Source organism: Leucoraja erinacea, chromosome 31 (genome assembly GCF_028641065.1).
Source record: "Leucoraja erinacea ecotype New England chromosome 31, Leri_hhj_1, whole genome shotgun sequence".
NCBI classification, from domain to species: domain Eukaryota; kingdom Metazoa; phylum Chordata; class Chondrichthyes; order Rajiformes; family Rajidae; genus Leucoraja; species Leucoraja erinaceus.
Window position 1 is genome coordinate 14,380,445 of NC_073407.1, and position 21,915 is coordinate 14,402,359.

The window sequence follows — 21,915 nt, forward strand, 5'->3', positions numbered from 1 at the left end:
GTTTGTTATCCAATTTCCATATGAATCAGGTGTTAAATATAATCTAACAAGATTGATTTTTAATGTGGAAATCAAACCATTTTGAAATAAGTTACGTGCTTGGTGCCAAGTATAGCAATTCTGTGAAAGGAAATGCCAACTTCGTGGAGGTATAAATAATGTTTGTCTGTGCTCACATCTACAATTTAACCCCTTTATTTTGATTTTCTACAAAGAAAGAGAATAATAATAACAATAATATTTGTAAGCCAAGTATGTATACCTACAAGGAATTTGCCTTGGTGCTTAGCTCGCAAGGATTAAAATCGCAATATACAATAGACAATTAAAAATAAAACATTATAATTTAAACATGTAAAAATAAAGTACCAGAGTAAAAAGAGGCTACAGACTTCTGGCTGTTGGGCAGAGCTACTGTACGTGGAAAAAAAGCTATGTTTATGTCTGGCTGTGGTGGCTTTGATAGTCTGGAGTCGCCTCACAGAGGGAAATACTTCAATGAGCTTGTGGCCACGGTGAGAGGGCTCAGAGATGATTTTACCCACTCACTTCCTGGCCCTTGCAGTGTATTGCAGCTAACAATTTTATTGGCTGATCGAACGATGCGCTGCAACCTCCGGATGTCATGCTTGATGGCTGAGCCAAATCACACCACGATGGAGATGAGGACAGACTCTGATGGTAGTATAAAACTGAACCATCATTGCCTGTGGAAGGTTGTGTTTCCTCAGCTGCCACAGGAAGTACATCCTCTGTTGGGTCTTTTTGACTGTGAAGTTGATGGTGGCCTCCCATTTAAGGTCCCTGGAGATGAGGGTTCCAAGGAATTTAAAAGACACCCCCATTACCCCAACATCAGTCTGAAGAAGGGTCACCTATTCCTTCGCTCCATAGATGCTGCCTCACCTGCTGAGTTTCTCCAGCATTTTTAACTACCCACAGTTGTGACTGTAGTGTTGTTGATGGGGAGTGGGGGATAGGGGCCTCACCTAAAGTCTACAATCAATTCCACTGTCTGAAGAACATTGAGCTCCTGGTTGTTGCAATGGCACCAGGACGCCAGCTGTGTCACTTCCTGTCTGTAGGCAGATTCCTCCTCACCCTGGATCAGTCCAATCGGGGTTGTGTCGTCCGCAAATTTGAGAAGCTTGACAGAAGAGTCTGTGGAGGTGCAGTCATTTGTATAGAGAGAGTAAAGGAGAGGGGAGGGTACGCAGCCTTGCGGTGCTCCTATGCTGAGGGTCAGCGAATCTGAGATGTGCTTTTGTAGCCTCACATGCTGCTTCCTATCTGTCAGGAAGTTAGTGAAGTTAGTTATGTTTCTGCCTTACAAACTTGCAGTAGAACTCATTCAGGTCATTGGTCAGATGACGATTGTTAAACGAGTGGGGATTTTACTTCTTGTAGCTGGTGATTTCTTGCAAACCCTTCCACACTGAAGACGAGTCATTAGCTGAGAACTTGCTCCTCAACTGACAGGGGTTCAGGCACAGTCAGCTGGGAGAGTTTGGAATGTAGTAGCTCTGGCACAATGGTGTTGAATGCAGAGCTAAAATCCACAAACAGAATCCTTACATAGGTCCCCTGGCGGTCTAGGTGCTGGAGGATGAAGTGCAGGCAACCCCTGATCTATTGGCCCTGTATGCAAATGCAGGGGGTTTGTGATACTTTTCAGGTGGGCTAGCACATGTCTATCAAGGGTTTTCTTGATTACAGAGATCAGAGCGACAGGTCTGTAGTCATTAAGACCAGTAATCCTTGGCTTTTTGGGTACAGGAACAATAGTGTGGCCAATTAGAAAAATAGAACAATTAGGGCGGCACAGCGGTAGAGTTGCTGCCTTACAGCTTTTTCGGTGCTGGAGACCCGGGTTTGATCCTGACTGCAGGTGCTGTCTGTACGGAGCTTGTTCATTTTCCCCGTTACCGCATGGGTTTTCTCCGAGATCTTCAGTTTCCTCCCACACTCCAAAGACGTACAGGTTTGGAGGTTAATTGGCTTGTTATAAGTGTAAAATTGTCCCTAGTGAGTGTGTAGGCTAGCGTTAATGTGCGGGAATTGCTGGTCGGCGCGGACTCGATGGGCTGAAGGGCCTGGTTCCGCACTGTGTCTCTAAACTAAACTAAATAGTGGAGACTGAAGCAGGCAGGGGCAGTGCAGGTTTGCAGGGACTGATTGAAATGTCTGTGCAGACTGGTTCCAGTTGTTCAGCACAGAGCTTGAGGGTAGAGGGGGAAACATTGTCTGGCCCTGGAGATTTCTGGCTTTTCTGTCTCCTGAATAACTTTTGCACCTCCTCAATTTCTATTGTTTGTGATGGAGAAGTGACCAGACTGACAGTAGGCAGCAAGGAGGGGGTGGGTAGTGCAGGGTGGCCCAGACTGGAGTCAGGCTGTTATTAGGTGTGAAACGGTGATTGGGGAGGAGCGGGTGTGGGAGGGGGTACCTGGGTTATATTTCTGCCTTACAAACTTGCAGTAGAACTCATTCAGGTCATTGGTCAGCTGACGATTGTCTCGCCAGCTAATGATCAGTAAAGCTTGTGTTGGTTTACCTATCCTATTACGAGTTGTCTGTCTTTAAGAAATGAACCTTAACAGCTGGTGATTTCTTGCAAACCCTTCCACGCTGAAGATGAGTCATTATCTGAGAACTTGCTACTCAACTTCTCAGAGTACCTTTCCTTGGCTCTGATTCCTCATCTCAGCTTGTGCTTGGCCTGCATGTAGAGGTCTTCATACTCACTCCTGTAGGCCTCATCTTTAGACTTGCGGAGCTATCTGAGTTCTGCTGTAAACCAAGGCTTGTCATTGTTGAACCTGATCCGGGTCTTAGTGTGGATCTATTGTACTACTGATTGTTATATTAATCTATGTACTGAAATGCCTGAAGCCTTTATTGTGTACCAACCAAGGACTGTAGTGTTACCGTTAAAATCGATAATAGGAAGGAATGAGAATGTCCTAGTTAATAATAAATTATAATGCAAGGTATTTTATTAAGTAAAGATTAATTTGACTTATTTGAGTTCTGAGTAAACTAAAGCTTTGTAATTCTGTGCTGTAGAAGAGCTGGGTAATCAGGAAGTTAGAGGCCTGCATTCAAGCTGCTCTTGACAGTGTTTCCTGTTGTGCCCAAGCAAAAAAAATATTTCAATGGTGGGAGAGTATGTATTTCCTGAGAAGTTGGTAGTCTCTGTAAACAGGAACTTCTGTGGGTACTGATACTGAAGATTAAATTGTTAAAACAGAATTGTCAATGTTGGGCTTTGACTAAGTTCCTGTTATTTAGAATGTGATCAACAGTTTGTTATTGATAGAATCATAGGTTGACAAGTGTGTTGTATCCGTGACGAGCATACTTTGAATGGATATACTCTGTGATTGATGTGATAGATGGCATTGCTGCAACTCTGTATAAACATGTGACTATGTTGCCAAAATACTATAAAAAGTATGCTGTATTACACTTTTTATTAGTGGTGGCCCAGGAGGGTTAAGTATCTGTCGTATACTTTACTTTGTATCCCTGGCACTCTAACCGGCTAATGATCAGTAAAGCTTGTGTTGGTTTACCTAACCTATGGTGAGTTGTCTGTCTTTAAGAAATGAACCTTAACACCTGGTGATTTCTTGCACACTGAAGATGAGTCATTAGCTGAGAACTTGCTCCTCAACTTCTCGGAGAGTCTTTCCTTGGCAGCTCTGATTGGCAATCTCAGCTTGTACTTAGCCTGCCTGTAGAGGTCTACATTCCCGCTCCTGTAGGCCTCATCTTTAGACTGGCGGAGCTGTATGAGTTCTGCTGTAAACCAAGACTTGTTGTTGAACCTGATCTGGGTCCTAGTGGGAATGCAACTGTCCTCACAAAAGCTGACATATGACATCACGGTCTCTGTATATTCACCGAAGCTTGTGGTTGCTTCCCTGAACACATTCCAATCAGTGCAGTCAAAGCAAGACTAGGTTTCCAATGTCCCCAGCGTTTCAACTGATTCATAATGGAGTCTTGGGTCTCAGAAATGGTAGCAAATGAGATGGCCTAATTGGAGGTGAAAGGATAAAGGATTAAAGATGCAGAGATTCAGGAAGACATTTTGGAACATAGGTGCCTGACAATGGTAAAATCAAATTAGACTTGTTCAGGAAAATTTTAACAGCAGCACAGAACTCGTGTATTGTAGGACAAAGGAAGTTACAGTCAAGTCAAGTTTATTCGTCACATACACATACGAGATGTGCAGTGAAATGAAAAGTGGCAATGCTCGCGGACTTTGTGCAAAAAGACAAACAGACAAACAACCAAACAAACTATAAACACAATCATAAACACACAAATATTCTTTTACATATTAAATATTGGAAGGAAAAACGTTCAGTAAAGTTAGTCCCTGGTGAGATTTACAGTCCGAATGGCCACTGGGAAGAAACTCCTTCTCAACCTCTCCGTTCTCACAGCATGGCAACGGAGGCGTTTGCCTGACCGTAGCAGCTGGAACAGTCCGTTGCATGGGTGGAAGGGGTCTCCCATGATTTTGTTGGCTCTGGAGTTGCACCTCCTGATGTATAGTTTCTGCAGGGGGGCGAGTGAAGTTCCCATAGTGCGTTCGGCCGAACGCACTACTCTCTGCAGAGCCTTCTTGTCCTGAGCAGAGCAATTCCCAAACCAGATGGTAATATTTCCGGACAAGATGTTTTCCACAGCCGCTGCGTAGAAGCACTGGAGGATCCTCGGAGACACTCTGAATTTCCTCAATTGCTTGAGGTGGTAAAGGCGCTGCCTTGCCTTACTCACGAGTGCTGCGGCGTGTGATGTCCATGTCATATCCTCTAGAGATGTGGACTCCCAGATATTTAAAACAGCTCGCCCTATCCACAGGATCCCCATTTATCCTCAATGGTGTGTACGTCCTCGGATGATGTGCCTAAAGTCCACGATCAGCTCCTTCGTTTTTTCGATGTTCAAGAGGAGGCTGTTATCCTGGCACCAGAGTGCTAGATCAGCCACCTCCTCCGGTAGGCCTTCTCATCGTTGTCTGAGATCAGGCCCACCACCACAGTGTCATCAGCAAACTTATTCTAATTGTTATCAGGCTCGGTAATAGATCGATTTTAAAATTCTCACCGCTTGTTTCCAACAGGTGAGTAAGATCATGGTAGGAGTTGGAAACGAGCAGTGAGAATTTTAAAATCGATCTGTTACCGAGCCTGATAACAATTAGAATTAGTTTACTTTGTCTGCACATCATCACAATGTTGACAATAAAGGCTACTTTGACTTTGAAGTTCTTTCACTATTATCTTCCATGCTGTAAAACTTTATTGCTGTCTTTGGCTGTGTTGATATGCTGCTCTAGTTGCAGAAGCAATAACACTTGTGTTGCAGTGGATTTGTCATTTTGTGGAATGGAGAAAAGAAGTACTTTAGTTCATTGTATGTGAATATATAACAACAAAAAGTTACACAATATTTGTTAATAATTGGTTATGTATCCTAAGATTTGTGGTGCTTGTATTTCATGCTAGAATTTTAAATTATTTGAATTCACATTTCTAAAGAGTTATTTTTATTCACATATTAGTTTACTGAAATGACATTAGCATCTACAAGGATGATATCCTAAATCATTTACAAACCCAAATCTTCCATCCTGCTATTCTGTGGTCTAGATTGAACGGGCAATTCAAGAGCGGAAAGCTTTGGAGAGGGAGAGGGCGGAACTTGGACGCAAACTAAAGGAGGCAAGAGCTGAGCGGCAATTTTTTTTCTCTGTGTTAACATGTACAAATGTCAACAACAGCAAGCTGTATTATTCATTTAAGATGGAGTAAATTCCTTTTTTAATTTGCAATAATAGTTTTCACAATTATTCTTTCATTTTACTATTATTGGATGTCTAGGAGCATTCTCAAATTTGTGATTCGCTTGCAAGAGCTGTTTGGTAATTAGTTTTTCTAATGATGATAATGTGTATACTATAATTTCTAATTTCAAATTCTTGTGTGCTAGTCTTCTGAACTGTTTATATAAAAATGATTTTAAGAATAAGAAACACCAGAGGATATATCAAGACAAAAAGTAGTCAACCAAAAATGTTAATGTCAACCGATTGCTGTTAAGCAGAATGAGTTCCTCACCCTGAACTTTACAGGTTAATAGACGATCCCAGGACATTCAGCTGAACATTATTCTGGAATCGCACATCATCTGCTGCACTTTGAGTACCAGTGGCAGTATGCTTTTGGAAATGTCATTCCGAAAATTGGGTCATGAACCGTTTAGCTGTGTGATTGTGGATGAGGTGAGTGGAAGTAAATTTTGCAATGATGGCCAACTTGTAAAGTGTTTAGGCTAAATCAAAAAATTGTATCTTTTGTTAGCCTTTGATGATATAATTCCATGATGATAGAATCTCAAGAGAGTAAGCATTGTGTGTTTAATTGGCATATATACCAGCAATAGACCAATGAAATTCTTACTTGCTACTGCTTATCAGGCCCATTTAATACAATAACACACAAATAGATATATAATAATGACCGGTAATTCTAAGGCAAGAGCCAAAGTGAGAAGTTGGATTGGCTTGATAGTTGTGGATAGCTTTTATCCAGAGTAGGGGAATCAAGAACCAGGAGTTTAAGGAGAAAAGTGAAAGATTTAAGAGGAACCTGAGGAGAAACTTTTTCACACATATATGGAACGAGCTGCCAGAGGAGGAAGTTGAGGCAGGTACCATAACAGCATTTAACATACATTTGAACAGGTACATGGATAGGAAAGCTTTAGAGAGATATGGGCAAAGCAGGCAAATGTGTCTGTTTCTGTGCCGTATGACACTGACTCTAATGCAATAAATTAATAATAGTAAGTGAGCATAACAGTGCAAAACCAAAGTCCGTAGTACAACAAAGACACAGTCCATAGAAGATCACAGTTGCTGATGTGGTTAGTGTTGTGCAGTGTTCGAGAGCCTGATGGTTGCTGGAAAGAAGCTGTTCTTGATTTTATTTCGTAACATGTGCGTGTTGCTCCTCTATTGCACCTGGTAAAGTGGAGTTGAGCCACATTCTTAAACTCTCAGTTCATCAACTGAAGCAGCTCATAATGCTGTACGGTGGAGAGTTTTGTGATTGTGACCCACTAATAACATCCTGTATGATGTTGATATTAATTTAAATTGTGCATGAATTAGAGCTGAAGATAAACAGCCTAAACTATAAGGGTGGTAAATCTGTGGAATTCAGTGCCACAGAAGGCTGTGGAGGCCAATCTAATGGATATTTTTAAGGCAGAGATAGATAGATTCTTGATTAGTTTGGGTGACAGGAGTTATGGGGAGAAGGCAGGAGAATAGGATTAAGAGGGAAAAATAGATCATCCATGATTGAATGGTGGAGTAGACTTGATGGGCAATTGGTCTAATTCTGCTCCTATCACTTAGTTGTGAATTTGTGGAATTCTCTGCCTCAGAAGGCAGTGGAGGCTGATTCACTGGATGCATTCAAAAAAGAGTTAGATAGAGCTCTTAGGGCTAGTGGAATCGGGGAGATATGGGGAGAAGGCAGGAACGGGATACTGATTGTGGATGTTCAGCCATGATCACATTGAATGGCGGTGCTGGCTTAAAGAGCCGAATAGCCTATCCCTGCATCTATTGTCTCTGTATCTATGTATCTACATCACTTATCACTATTCTTTTCAGGCTGGACAGGCATGTGAAACTGAAATACTGATTCCATTGATGTATCATTGTCCCAAATTAATTCTTGTGGGAGATCCTGAGCAACTGCCACCAACTATTATTTCCATGGTAAGAATGACATTTAAGAGGGTAGCTACAATATAATTGTTTGCCAGGAATTTTTGACCAATTTTGTTTCTGTACCAAGACTAAAATCAACAGGCTCCCATTCTCATTTTACTTCTTCCTCCTCCAACCCTCTTGATTGATAAACTTCCCTTCACATGAGTGCCCCTCTTTTCCATATTCTCCTTTTGGGCATTTTGTATTTAAATATGTGGTTATGCATGAGTTCGTTACAGCACAAAGGTGATGGCGTGCAGAGACCAAATGCTGTTGCTTACATGGATTGCTTCTCGCCTAGAGGAACGTTCCTGTCCTGAAAGAAAGTTTGCTGTTTCCTAATCTCTTGCTTGCATTCAATATATTACTCGGAGCAGAATTAATTGTCACACTTTAATTATCACCTCATTATCCTGGTGAATCTCCTCAGCATCCTCTACAATGCCATCGTGTACTTCCAAAAGTATGATGACGAGAACTGAACACATTATTACAGCTGTGACCTAGCCAATATTCTATGTTATTGCAAGATCTCCCATGCCTCATTTAATATTGCATGAAGCAGACCGCTAGTTTCCAGGCAAATGTAGCGCACAATTGTCTTCACAGATTGAATGCATGACTTTGTGGGCTGTCGAGATGTTTTCAGTCATTTCATGAGCGGTACTTTCTATATGGCAGCAATGGACAGATGTATCTGCTGTCATTTTGCATCCAGACTTGGTTTTCCACAAGTTCAACTTTCCTTGTTTTAAACTAGAGCTTCGAGACCTGGAAACATTCAGCTTTCAGCACATTCCAGACCATTGTACAATTATAATACAGTCGTGATAATACAATTAAAGCTATTCAATGTTTCTTTTTTTGTTTAAAAATTCCTGTATGGTTTTTGTGTCATTTACGTACAGTTCTTGACATCCTTCACAGATGGAAAGCAGAGAAAAATTAATACTACTTTCTTTATACAGAAAGCAAAAGAGTTAAACTATGGCCAATCAATTATGAGCCGGTTGCAAAAGTGCCTGCAAAATGAAGTAAATCAGAACAACTTTGGACATAACCCAGTGCAATTGCTGTTGACCCAGTACAGGATGCATCCTGACATCTGCCTGTTTCCCTCCAAGTACATATATGGAAATATGTTGGAAACTGATAAGTAAGAGTGTTTTAATTATTAAGGCTCTTGTACTTTGGTTTTTCAAGAATGATCCAAGTCTGTCTTGCGTGGGTTCTCCCACTGTTTCTATTCCCGGTTAGTGCTGTGATGTGGTTGGATCTCAGCTTGAAATATGGTTGACAAATTCAACAACAATCCAGGAGATGAAAGAAAAATATATTATTTGTGCACAGCATAAAATTAATGGTCTTTGTAAATTTCCAATGGCAATGACAGCAGGGATTTGCCTGTTTGCTAAAAGGTTCACTTTCACGAAATGAAGGGCTTTTTTAAAAGGCAAGGAAACTGAGCCTTGATTCTATCATGTTTGCACTATCAAACATATCAAAGGTAACTTTGGGGTAAAGTTGCAACAAGTCCAATCCTGAAAAGCTAGTCAATGCGGGATTTATTTTGAAGGTTGTTTCATTTGTTTTCTGAACATTTAAAAATCAATATTTTCAATATTAATCTTTTTGTAAGGACTTTGAAAATTATTCTCTCAGTTATAACGCTAATTATTTCTGTGTTTTCCAATACATTTTTCTTGGGAGTTTACAATGAATGCTGTTTGCTTCAAAGTGGTCTCTTTTTAAAACTACTAAACTTATTTTCCATAATGCATAATAAGTTGTCATGTGTTATTTTTTGTACATTTATATTGATGCAAATGAGCTTCCTCTGAGATATTCACCTGACTATGAATAACCCAAACTAGAAGTTAGATATTATGAACAAACTACTGGATGAACATATGATCATTTAATAATGCTTCAAAATATAATTTTAATAGCTTTGGTGTAAAAGAGATTCAAGCTACTGCTTCTCACCTCTTTCCTTCTTTCCTATGTTTTTCTAGAAAAGTAGAGATGGAGCGGTGTCGGCCAAACTGGCCTTTCCAATCATACATGTTGTTTGATGTGACAGATGGATTTGAATGCAGGGAGAAAGAGTATGTTTTATACCTTTTTGATATCCTTTGTTCCCTTTTTGTATTCACCTTGTACATGGGCGGAAATCTGGGGGAGGAGGCGTGGGGGACACACATCCATCCCAAGCTTTGAGAGGGGGGGGACAACCCCCCCCCCCCCCCCCCCATCTTTTGTAATCCAGATTTTGAAATTCGGTGAAAAGAAATCTATTAAAATCTCCGCTTTCCGCGAGACAGTGGGGGTGTCACTGTTAAGCACTTGTTAAATGTCACTATTGACATCATATTAACACGATGTGTCACCAATTGTGTTTTGACCTTCAAGTATTACTGAAGGTATTCATGGAGAATTTCTTAAAGTTGTCTGATGCGGGTACACTTACCATTTGAACTAATTGGATGTATTGTTGGATGGGAAAGATTTAAACGGGTCAGGTCATTAAGGGCTCCAGTCGAACGGGTTTCCTGGCTGGCTTGCAGGTAAGTCCCTCATTCACTGCCACTCATGTTAATTTAGTATCTCTTTCCCATCTCTCTTCCCTCTCCAAGGTTGGTTCTTATGTTTGCCTTTATTTGCTTCAGTTTTATTTGTTTAAGTGGCATTTATCACATTGTGGCTTTTGAAAGATTAAAGCAGGTATCAGAAGGTTTCTAAGGGCTGAATCGGCCCGTTCATGGTGCCTTTCATCACCCGGCGCGGCTTAAAATCTAACTGCTGCGTCGAGGTGATCGAGGCTCCCGATGTTGAAGCTCCCGCCGGCGATTTAAAGGCCCCGCTAACGGGCCGATTCAAGCACCACAATTCGGGGCGGACGAAGCTGCTATTGCTGGAGTTCGGAGTCGGTCACCAACCAGGTTAGCTCCCGATGTTACCGTCCACAGGGCCTCACGGCCGAAGCCTCGCTCGTGCGCGTGTGTGCGCTCGGCCACCAAGAAATGCCACCTCCCCCATGTTTTTATAGCAATTTCCGCCCCAGACCTTGTACATGGCCAAGTGACTGCAAGAATAGAGCAAACAGGAGCAGAAATGTTGTACTTGTTACCAGAGCAGGTTTTGTTTCTGTGTACTATCTTGTCTGCAAAAGGTGATATTTTTACCAGCTTGAAGTGAAGCCGTTCTTTGTTGTCTAGAAGAGCAGAATATTACTTTGCAAACGTCCTGCCACATGAATTAATTCTGCAACTCAAAACCTTTGTGGTGTCTTGTCAATCAGAACAGGATAAGGTGGTGTATTTGAATTTGGTCTTAAATCCATTCTGATGCTAACCCAATTTCTCTCAGAGATGAATAAAGTTTTATCCTATCAAACCACTGAAGGATATACTTTCAGTTTGAACACAAATAGCTAATTGTAACATAAGATTTAATTTCTGCAAATGTTTGCAATTCCCTTGTAATGTAAGAAATTATTTAATCGTTACTGATTATAATGTATAGAACCTTATAGAACATTCCAAAAAAGAGCATTCAGAACAAGGACATAATTATTTCCTCCGTTGCCTCATCTCTGGATTGCATCTGTTGTTTACAGCTCTTATACAAACCCACAGGAAATTAAACTGGTGGTAGCTTTAATGAGTATGATTGCAGAGAAACAAAATGGAACATGTCGTAACATTGGAGTGATCACACCGTACAATGCACAGAAACAGGGAATTATCAATCAAATTGATCAAGAATGTAAAAGAACTAAGCTTGAAATTAACAGGTATGTGAAGAGTTAATATTGGAAACATTCCACACCAGGGTATTTTGATCATATTTTCGTGCAGATCTTTTGTGATCTTTACTATGAACTTGTAGCCTTGGAATAAACCTTTCTTTATCATTTGCCAGACTAAGTTATAAAGATGAGAGTTTTTCAGTAAAATCCAAAGTCCCATTAAGATAATTTTCACCTTTAAGTTAGATTTTAGTTTATTATTGTTACATGTACCAAGATACAGTGGAAAAACGTTTTATATTCCATCTAGGTAGATCTGACCATATAATACATAAGTGCATACATCAGGTTGAGCAAAAGAGAAAACGCATCTGATGTAGGGTATTGTGTTACAGCTACAATGAAAGGGTTAGTGTTTAGGGGGGTTGTGTGGGGGGGGGGGGGGTTAGTATGTGGGGGGGGGGTTATTCTGTGGAGAGGAGTGTTAGAGTGTGGGTGGGGGTTAGTGTGTGTGGGGTGGAATGGGGGAGAGGTTTTGTTTCCGGGATCTTTCTTTTGAGGGGGTGGCGGTTTTCACGTGGGAAGGAGTGATTGGCTCCGGAGTCCTTTTTTGGCTCCGGGGAGCGCAGGTGCCGCCCCGCAACACTTTACAAAAAAAGATTCCAGAACTTTCCTCCGACGCTGTCCCCAGGTGAATGCTGGATTATTGCGTCGGGGGAACGAGTCCCACTTGGGCTAGTGTATTTATAAAATCTTTTGGGATTGTCCTTAATGTTACACGCCAGAGCTACCTACTGGCTCTTTTTTGTCCTGCTAATCTCCTTTTTCAGTATACTCCTTAGTTCCAGAAATTCTTCCAGGGATGCACTTGATCACAGCTGCCTATACCTGACCCATGCATCCTCCTTGTTTTTTGTCACCACCGGGTGGCGCGAGCAATGGCTGCCTCGCCAACAGCCTGTCTGTCCCTTCCTTCTGTTGTTGTTTTAACAGTATGTGTTAAATGTATGTTTTTAGTGTTCTTTAGCTTATGATGGGGGGGGGGGGGGGGTTGGGGAAATCTCGTACCTCGACCGGGATGTGTATTTTTTTCTGTATCCTATCTCCGTCTACATGGCGGCCTAACTTCGAGGAGTTGGCGGCCTTTGCTGGAGACTGACTTCGGGAGCTCCAACCGTGGGAGCCTGCGAACTTACCATCGTGGAGCTCGCGACCCCTTTACCAGGGATCGACCTCGGAGCTCCACCCACAGGAGCCTGTGGAATCGTGGAAATCGCGGTCTCTGGTTAGAGACCGACTTCGGGAGCTCCAAGCCACAGGAGCTTCGATCGCCCCGACATAGGGGCTTCGATCTCCGGCTGCGGGAGCTACAATCACCCCAACGAAAGAATTTAGAGGAAGAAGATTGGACTTTATTGCTTTCCACCACAGTTAGGAATGTGGGGAATCTGAAGTGTTAACTTTAATGTAGTTGTGTGTCTTGTTGTTTTTTTTTAGTATGGTTGTATAGTAATTTGCATATCACTGTACTTTAATTGGTACACGTGACACTTGAACCATGTATTTAATTTGCATATTTGGTCATCTGGAAAGATGTCAATTTATTCATTGTAAGCCATCTTGTATAAATCTATGATTATAGTGTTTAAATGGAATAAAATACGTATTTCCTAATACGTTTTTTTTCCATTTCCAGAACGGTGCAAGTTGGCACAGTGGATGGATTCCAAGGATGTGAAAAGGATTGCATTATTGTTAGCTGTGTTAGGGCAAACAGTCTTCAAAGATCCATTGGGTAAAGTGATTTTTATTTGATATCTCACTGTTTCCCTCACACACACACACACACACACACACACACACACACACACACACACGCGCACACACACGCACACACGCAGATTCTCTGCCAGATCTTTCCTGCCTGATCCACAACATAATAATCCGCCTCTGTATCTCAGCTTTGAATATGTTCAATAATTCAAACTGTGTGGTGCAATATGGAACAGAATTTAAAGATTCACAATCCCCGAGACAATAAATTTTTCTTTACCTAAATCTTAAATGCAGAAGACATCTTTTCAACATCCATCTGTCAAGAGTCTTTTGTCTGTGTGATGAGCCTTTTACTCTGGAAATGAACCTGGTGAACCCAGTGCAAACTACCCACTACAAGAATATATCCCTCCTTAACTAATCAAAACTGTACATGACATCAGAACACTGTATTTACAGCAAGGACTGCCTTTAGTATGTAATTTTCCTGGCAAAAATAGTGATTATACAGAAAATGCAAATACACATTTTCCCCCATTGCATCTCAGAAAATGTCCAGCGTGAAGACTGAACCAAATGCAAGATTTGAGCTGATGTTTCACACTGTATTTTCCATATTGTGGGAAATATGAGAATGCTCTTGTGAGATTAGACCCAGAACATTCCCACAGATTTTCAGCGGGAGGCTTGTACTGTTGCTTGTTAGTGAGGGGAATCCTCTCAATTCTCCATTCATTGTCTCATTAGAAATGGCATTGGTTTCACATGTAATACAATATTGAAGGTTACATTTGTCAATATTCATGTTCAGAATTGTAGATCCATTACACTTCAGAATTATCCTCACTGGCGCCTAGCGCACGGCACTGCTTCATTTTACATTGTCAGTACAGCAGCATTTTCAGGGAGTATATCATATATCGCAAGTCTGGTGTCATGTGGTCAACACTTTTGCATGTCATGTGTACAGGAACGATGCAAATTTCAAGATTAGTGAAAAAAAAAGCATACATACAAATATATTTGTAGAAATTAGCATAAGAATAAGAATTAGGATAAGATTGTTTGGCTTGATTTATTCTATTTGTTTCAAAACCCTCTCCTCCAAGTCCTTTGTAAATCTCAATGCTCCTTCCAGGGCGCTCCCTGAACATCACTTCCCTTTGAAAAGCATGTTAATTTTCTGAAGAATTGACATTAGAACATTTTGTAATAATAAACATGCTGAAATCTAATGGACACCCAGTTTGAGAAAACACCTTGTTTTATAAAATAAACTTGGCACTGGTGTTTACATTTATGCATTAATTCCAAAGAATTCGAGTTGCTGATAATGATTATTTGACATTTCTACAGGTTCTTAGCAGATCGGCAGCGAATGAATGTTACACTAACCCGTGCTCGTTTAAGTCTCTTCATTCTGGGACATTTGAAGACACTTATGGTTAGTTCACAGTTGATCTCACTGCTTTCTCACAAGTATTTGTGGCTGCTTCATTATTATAGAAATAATTGTTTGCATTCTGCATACTATAAACAAAAATGTATTGAAACTCTCAATTTTGCCCCTTTTAAAGAACAATTGTTTTAATTAATTTGCATGCTTAGAAGTTGCGGTCATTGAGTTTTACAGTGTGGCAACAGAACTTTCAGCCCAACATGCCCTTTTTCGTCCTAGCTGCCTGCATTTGGCCAATATCCCTCTAAATCTATTCTATCCATGTACCTGTCCAAATATTTTTTAAACTACCTCCTACGGCACCTGGTTCCGTATACCTACCACACTTTTTAAAAAGTTGCCTCTCAAATTCTATTCCCATCTTTTCCCATTCATCTTAAACCTTTGTCCTCTGATTCTTGATACCCCTATTCTGGGTAAAAGACTATGCATCTGCCCTGTATATTAATTTCTTGATCTTTTACACCTTTATGAGATTACCCCTCATCCTCCTGCACTGCAAGAAATAAAGTATTCTCTGCTCAAACTCTCTCTGTAGCTCAGAGTCCTGGCTACATCGTGGTAAATCTTCCCTGCACCCTTTCCAGCTTAACAACATCTTTAGAATAATAGGGTGACCAAAACTGAACACAATGTGGAAAATGTGGCATCACCGATGTCTTGTACAATTGCAGTATGACATCCCAACTACTACATTCAATACTCCGACTGGTGAAGGCCAATGTGCTGAAGGTCATCTTGACAATCTATTTAACTGTGACGCCACTTTCAAGGAACTATGTAACTTGCGGTCTGCTCTACAACACTCCCCAGATCCCTGCCATTAACTGTATAGGTCCTGCCCTGGCTAGACTTCTCAAAATGCAACACCTCACACTTATCTGTATTAAACTCAGTAAACCACCTCAGGCCACCTGCCCAACTGATCAAGATCCTGCTACAATTTTTAACAGCCACCTTAACTATCTACAATACCATCCACTTTAGTATGTCTGCAAACGTACCAATCGTGCCTTGTATGTTCTCATCCAAATTATTGATAGTAACAAAATGCTGGAGTAACTCACCGGGACAGGCAGCGTCTCTGGAGAGAGATGATAGTCACCTTTCATTAATCTTGCGGACCACTGTTTGGATTATCTGGGTCTCAAGATGCCTGCTCTTGTGTGGGGTTGGGGCAGACTTGTACCCACTGCAGGCATCTGTGGTGCCAGGAGGAAGACAAATATCAGTGAGGGAAGAGGAGAGGGGTGGACTGACTTGCTCTTGATTGGCCAAATGCCTCTGTGTCAGCACTTTTATGACTGCTTGTTCAAAAATTGAGGAATATGTTGTCCTTTTCCACTCTCCTATCTATTTTAGGAAGACAAAGATTGGAATGCTTTGATACAGGATGCGACGAAAAGGGGAGCCATTGTGAAGACGTGTGAAAGGGATTACAAGAAGGACTGTAAAAAAATCACAAAACCAAGACCTGCTTTCTGCAAAACCATTTCTGATCCATGTGCACTGTCAAATGAGAGGGAATCTGCTGTTGCTCCTGTTCTAAAAAAATCCAGGAGTGAAGATTTAAGCTTGAAAACAGCGCCTGGTCTGTTAACTGACTTCAGCAGTGCACAGATTCCCCAACCAGCAGCATGGCAGCAGCCATATCAGGGTCAATCTTCGGTTAGTGTACAGCCTGAGGCGTCAAACACTGTTGCACTGCCTCCAACATCCGGTAGATCAGAGCGATCGGCTCAGTCCACGTACAGGGATCCGAGATTGGCCCGACGGGCAGAAGCTTTCATCAAGGAGGTTCAGCTATGTTTACAAGCCAGACACTCTCTTTCAAAATCTACTGAAGTGATGCCGCCAGGTTCAACTCCATCCAGTAGTGAACATCGGACAACACATTCTTCACACACTGGACAGACTGCATGGAATTCTGCTCCCAGAGCCAATTATGCTCCTTCTCCCAACTCTGGCTTGGTCTCTTTTACTGGGACCTCTGCGCATGGCAGTGGTACGGGTACAGTGCACAGGTTCAGCAACTCTTCAGGTTCTAGCAGATACTTTCATAATGGACAGGAGACAAAGGATGGATATAGACAGCAAAAGTGAAGGCAATGAAATATATATTGGTTTAAGAAGTATTCTCTCAATATGTTTGACTGCAATGTTTTCATGCAAGGCTGATACACAATGTGTTTCTAACAATACATGATCACTGGTGTACAAATCCTAGGGTTTGATGCTGTAAGGATGCTTTTTTATTGGAAATAAGCATTATGTTGTATTCATCGCATTTGGCATTTTTCCTGTAGGCTAGTGTTCGCCAGCCAAGTAACCTGCCTGTTGAAGCCTTCAGGCACTGCTCGTTCTGACAGCCACTTGAATATATGCAAATGCCTTCATGGTTCCTCGGCTTGCCTGAGCAGCATGGCTCGGGGTCAACCAAAACACAACCATAAACATTGGACCACTTCAACTGAAGCTCTGGCAGCTTATCAATGATGTCATCAGTATTTAAACCTTGTTTGAAAACAATTTTGTGACACAGATGGAATCCTCAGTTGTTACACTTGCACAAGTTCCAGACTCATTTAATCACTAGGTTTAAGGCATCAGCCTTTCTCAGCATGGATCATGGTACCAAGAGTCTCCAGAAGTTTAACTGTTTATTAAACACACAGCACATTTCTAAGTAGTGCATTTCCCTGAACCCTAGGATACTGTTAGAGATTTTTGAAGTGTGGTAGCAAGTTATAACTGCACACTTTGTTCTTTCACATGATTTATTTGGAAATAATGGGTTTTTTTTTGGTTGGAACAGGATTAGCGAAATAATCTACAATTTAATCCCAGCACCCATCAGCTATGACTTTTTAGAAAATCCCTCTAGTTTCTCACCATTGTGAGTGTCTCTTGTGTTATTATATTTCATTAAATAATAAAAGGATTTTGAACAATGTAAACCAAAAAATTACTCAAATGTAAATAGTGGAAAGTTTGCTGTGTAACACCAGAAGGTGTGTCCAGCCAAGAACAGTTTGTGCTGGCCAGCTGCTCAATAATCATTTAGACCATATATGCATCAGTTGATTTGGATTGTGGGCAATATGTATATAGTGATTATCCCAAAGATTTGCATCATAATAGCAACTGGCCAGACATTGTGTAAATAATTGTAAATGTTCTAATATTGAATGGATCCGAAAGAATTGCCTTCAGTGAACACTTTTCTGAAAATGTCTGGGGGCTATTTAGTTTAGAAATGTAAACACTGTACAGTGTGTGGTATGTGTGTCTGAACTGGTACAGTACTGGAATATATTGGAAATGACATGTCCATCAAATGACAATGTCAGACTTGCCAGTCTTACAGAGTAATGAAGACAGAATTTGTCATCTTTGGGCATTATGCAAATAGTCCTTCCGTTTAAGAGCTAGGTATTTGTGACTTTTTTTCTATTCTATGCACCCTGTAGTATAATATAGATACTATAAAAGATGTTAAATGTTTTCTTTGTTTACTTAATAAAAATGTTTTCTAAAATTCCATGACCCGTATGTGATCAGCTAATTTTCTGAAAAAATACTGATTCTGAGCATTCTGCTGATGACGCAGGCATTGTTCGACTTGCTGCATGCCAATACTGCTTCCAATTAATTATTGGAACGCAATCGGCAGCATTAGTAGCGAAGTTAGATTGGATTGCAATCAGTCCCGATGATAATCTAGAATACAAGATATAAAGTTTTGTTTGTTCAGGTTGTGTGGCTGTAGTTTGGTGCTTTCATTGTTCTAAGATTTTTAGTTTCCAAGGGGTGTAAATACTTTTTATGATCTTCAATTAGTTGCCAAAACACTGTAAATTGCCATCAGATCCAACAATGATTTAGCCGAGAATACCATTCATATATCAACAGTTCCAACGTCCAAACAATGCAGTGATGTGAGGAACCGATACTCTGGAAGTTCAACCAGTTGCCAGTTCTCCAACTTTGTGTCCATGCCCAAATCGATTGAAAGTCTCAAAACTAAATTTAAAAACAATTAACAATATTTGTACAAAAACTTTGTTTCAAAGCTTTATTTTTACTTTGTACAAACTCCAAGAAATTATAAAAAAAAATTGGTCTTAACAGTGGCAGATTTTGAACATTGTATGTGTATAGCTGAATGATCTATAGGTCCTTGTTGTAATTGTGCGATGTGTTAGTAAATCTAATGCCAAAAATGAGTTGATCTGATGAGTCATGTGTAAATTCCGTGAAATATTTGTATCCTGTCCATTTGAGTAGCAATTTTTTAAGACAAAAATGACACGAATTAAGTTTGCAGTGCATTCCTGCATCATGTGATGAGGCAGCATCTTTACCTAATCCATGTTCTCCAGAGATGCTGCCTGACCCGCTGAAGTACTCCAGCACTTTGTGTCCTTTTTTGTAAACCAGCATCTGCAGTTCTTTGTTTCTACAGTGTCTTAACCTGCTGCGATGATTTTTAATTAACATTTTTCCACAAAATTATTTGGATGTAGAATGCAGTTGGAATCCCAAATAAATGTCACAGGGCACTTCATCAGGTGAGTTCCTGGCTGATTTTCTTCTAGGGGTAGAGCACAGTAGTTATTTTTAAAGGTTAAACCTTTTATAAATATTACCTTACAAGTAGGTTTCTTGCCATTGACATTTTACACCTGGTGACCAGTGCACTCCCGGTTCCAAATAGAAACATTGTCATTTTTGTGCTCCATAATGACTTCTGTATCGTACCAAACACATTTTTGGGGTATGTGACCACATTGATGCAGTACAGTGCTGTGTATAAATATCTGCAAGCAAGTGATGAGTAGGAGGAACCTATTTAGCTACTCAAACATACAGTTATTTAATAATACCCGAGTTTCATCTTGACTCTGCATCTTATTTAAGTGAGGACATTTTCACTACTTTACTCGTCCATCTGCCTTTGTCTTAAAACATTCCCATTTGCTTCCATCACCCTTTGAGAAGAGAGTGCCAAAGGTTCACAAACCTGAGAAAATGTTTGCCTTGTCTGTCTGAAATGGGCAGTGCTTTATGTTGAAATAGTTTCTAGTTTTAGATTCTCCCCATCCAGCCTTATAAGACTCTTATGGCAGCATTTGGTGGTCAAGCCACTTATTGCTAGAACCCTCGTCAGTGGAGCTGGAACTCTCACGTGAGCGGTGTTGGCGGAAGTTTAGTCGTCAGTCAACCGGTGTGCACCAGAACAATGGCAGGGACTTTGCTCAAGCCTTCGCTAAACGTGCGTGTATGCCAAACTGTATTTGTTAATAAATGCATTGTTTTGTATACAACGTTTGGATCTCTACACTCTCCTGAATCTTACAGTCAAATTGCCTCGCACTCTTGCAATGGTTATTGGCCTAGTCTTTCCAAACCTCTCAAGGCAACTTGCCTTGTCTGAAGAAGGGTTTCGGCCCGAAACGTTGCCTATTTCCTTCGCTCCATAGGTGCTGCTGCACCCGCTGAGTTTCTCCAGCTTTTCTGTGTAACCTTGCCTGTTCAGGTATGTTACCCTTGTGTCAAACATAAAACAGGCCCCTCAACCTACAATATCTTCTCTGAATTGCTTCTCTGTATCTTCTCTGAATTGCTTTCATTTTATTGAAATCATTTTTTAAAAGAAACAAGAATTGTATCTAGATAATTCAATTAGTGGACATCCAGTCCCTTACATAACTCAAGCATCATCTCCCTAGATTTCTATTTTCACAACATTAAACAACAGCTTTATAGAACTGGATTGCATTTGGAGCATTGCGTGCAGTTCTGGTTGCCTTATTATAAGGAGGATATGGAGGCTGTGGTGAGGCTGCAAAGGAGATTTACCAGAATTATGCCAGATGAGGGGGTATTAGCTACAAGGAGTGGTTGGACATGAATTGTTTTCTCTGGAACACTGGAAGTTGATAGGGACCTGATAAAAGCATATAAAATTATGAGAGACATAGACAGGGTAGATGGGTTGTTTTTCCAAGGATGGAAATATCAAATACTAAAGGGCTTAATTGTAAGGTGTAGAGAATAGTTTAAAGGAGATGTTCAGGGTAAGAATTTACCCAGAAGGTGGCGAGTGCCTGCAGCTCGTTTCCAGGCGTGGGTGGAGAGAGATACGATAGTGGCATTTATGAGACTCTTGGATAGGCATATGGATATGTAGGAAAGGGTTATGGAGGGTTATGGATTATGTGCAGGCAGATAAAAGTTGGTCTTGGCATCATGTTTGGCGCGTACATTGTGGGCTGAATGGCCTGTTGTATTGTTTTATGTTCTAATAGCATTGTTAGCTAATTAACACAAATGAGACTTCTGTGGTACGCTTGGGTGTCCACATCCCTCTGCATTTCACTTCTTACGCCCTCTGCCTTTCATTGCAGATGCACGTCAATCTTTTATTATTTATATAATATGCTCTTTTTTTCCTATCAAATGGGCATTTCATATTTTCCAATATTAGAACAGAGCAGTACAGAACATACACAGGAGCAAGCACAACAGCCCACGGTATCTGTATCAAACATGATGCCAGTGCCAATACTTATCTGTACATTGTGCTCATTGTCAGATGTTTGCCCACTCATTTAGCGTTTCTTGGTAACCTCAATTTTATCTATGTATCATCCACAAAATTAAGCAATTAGACCTTAAAAGCCTTCACTCAAGCCATTTATAAAAATTGTAAAATGTTCAAAACATGGAACCTGTTTCTATGGTGGGCATCTTGCCAACCAAAAGAAGACCCATTCATGCTTACCCTTGTCAGCCAGCCTATTGTCAGTCCATGTCAATTTGTTACCTTCTACAATGAGTTTTTTTTCTACAATAATCTTAGATGTGGCACCTTGGGATGTGCACCATACATCCACTGTTGCCATTTGTCCATGAAATGTCATTTCAAGTTCAAGTTCACATTTATTGCCACATGCACCAATTAGTGTACAATGGAATTTGACTTGCCATGCAGCCATACCAACAAAAGAGCACAATGCACAATGGAATATAACATGAACATCCACCTCAGTGGAATCAACATTTTTCCCCGGTGGAAGGCAATAACTTTCAGTCAGTCTTCCTTTGTTCATCCGTGGTCGG

General features: G+C 40.8%; 1 protein-coding gene across 8 annotated transcripts in view; it reads left to right on the forward strand.

The window, feature by feature from the left end:
- Positions 1-18,330, forward strand: part of setx (senataxin) — an 84,857-nt gene extending 66,527 nt beyond the window's left edge. For all 8 annotated transcript variants that reach the window (XM_055660021.1, XM_055660022.1, XM_055660020.1 and 5 more), the window contains 9 exons: positions 5,670-5,741; positions 6,152-6,301; positions 7,703-7,810; positions 8,773-8,960; positions 9,820-9,912; positions 11,424-11,600; positions 13,252-13,350; positions 14,688-14,775; positions 16,153-18,330. In XM_055660021.1, coding sequence (XP_055515996.1) covers positions 5,670-5,741; positions 6,152-6,301; positions 7,703-7,810; positions 8,773-8,960; positions 9,820-9,912; positions 11,424-11,600; positions 13,252-13,350; positions 14,688-14,775; positions 16,153-16,893 — 1,716 coding nt within the window. In that variant the 3' untranslated portion in view covers positions 16,894-18,330. The remainder of the gene's footprint in view (positions 1-5,669; positions 5,742-6,151; positions 6,302-7,702; positions 7,811-8,772; positions 8,961-9,819; positions 9,913-11,423; positions 11,601-13,251; positions 13,351-14,687; positions 14,776-16,152) is intronic.
- Positions 18,331-21,915: the final 3,585 nt, after the last annotated feature.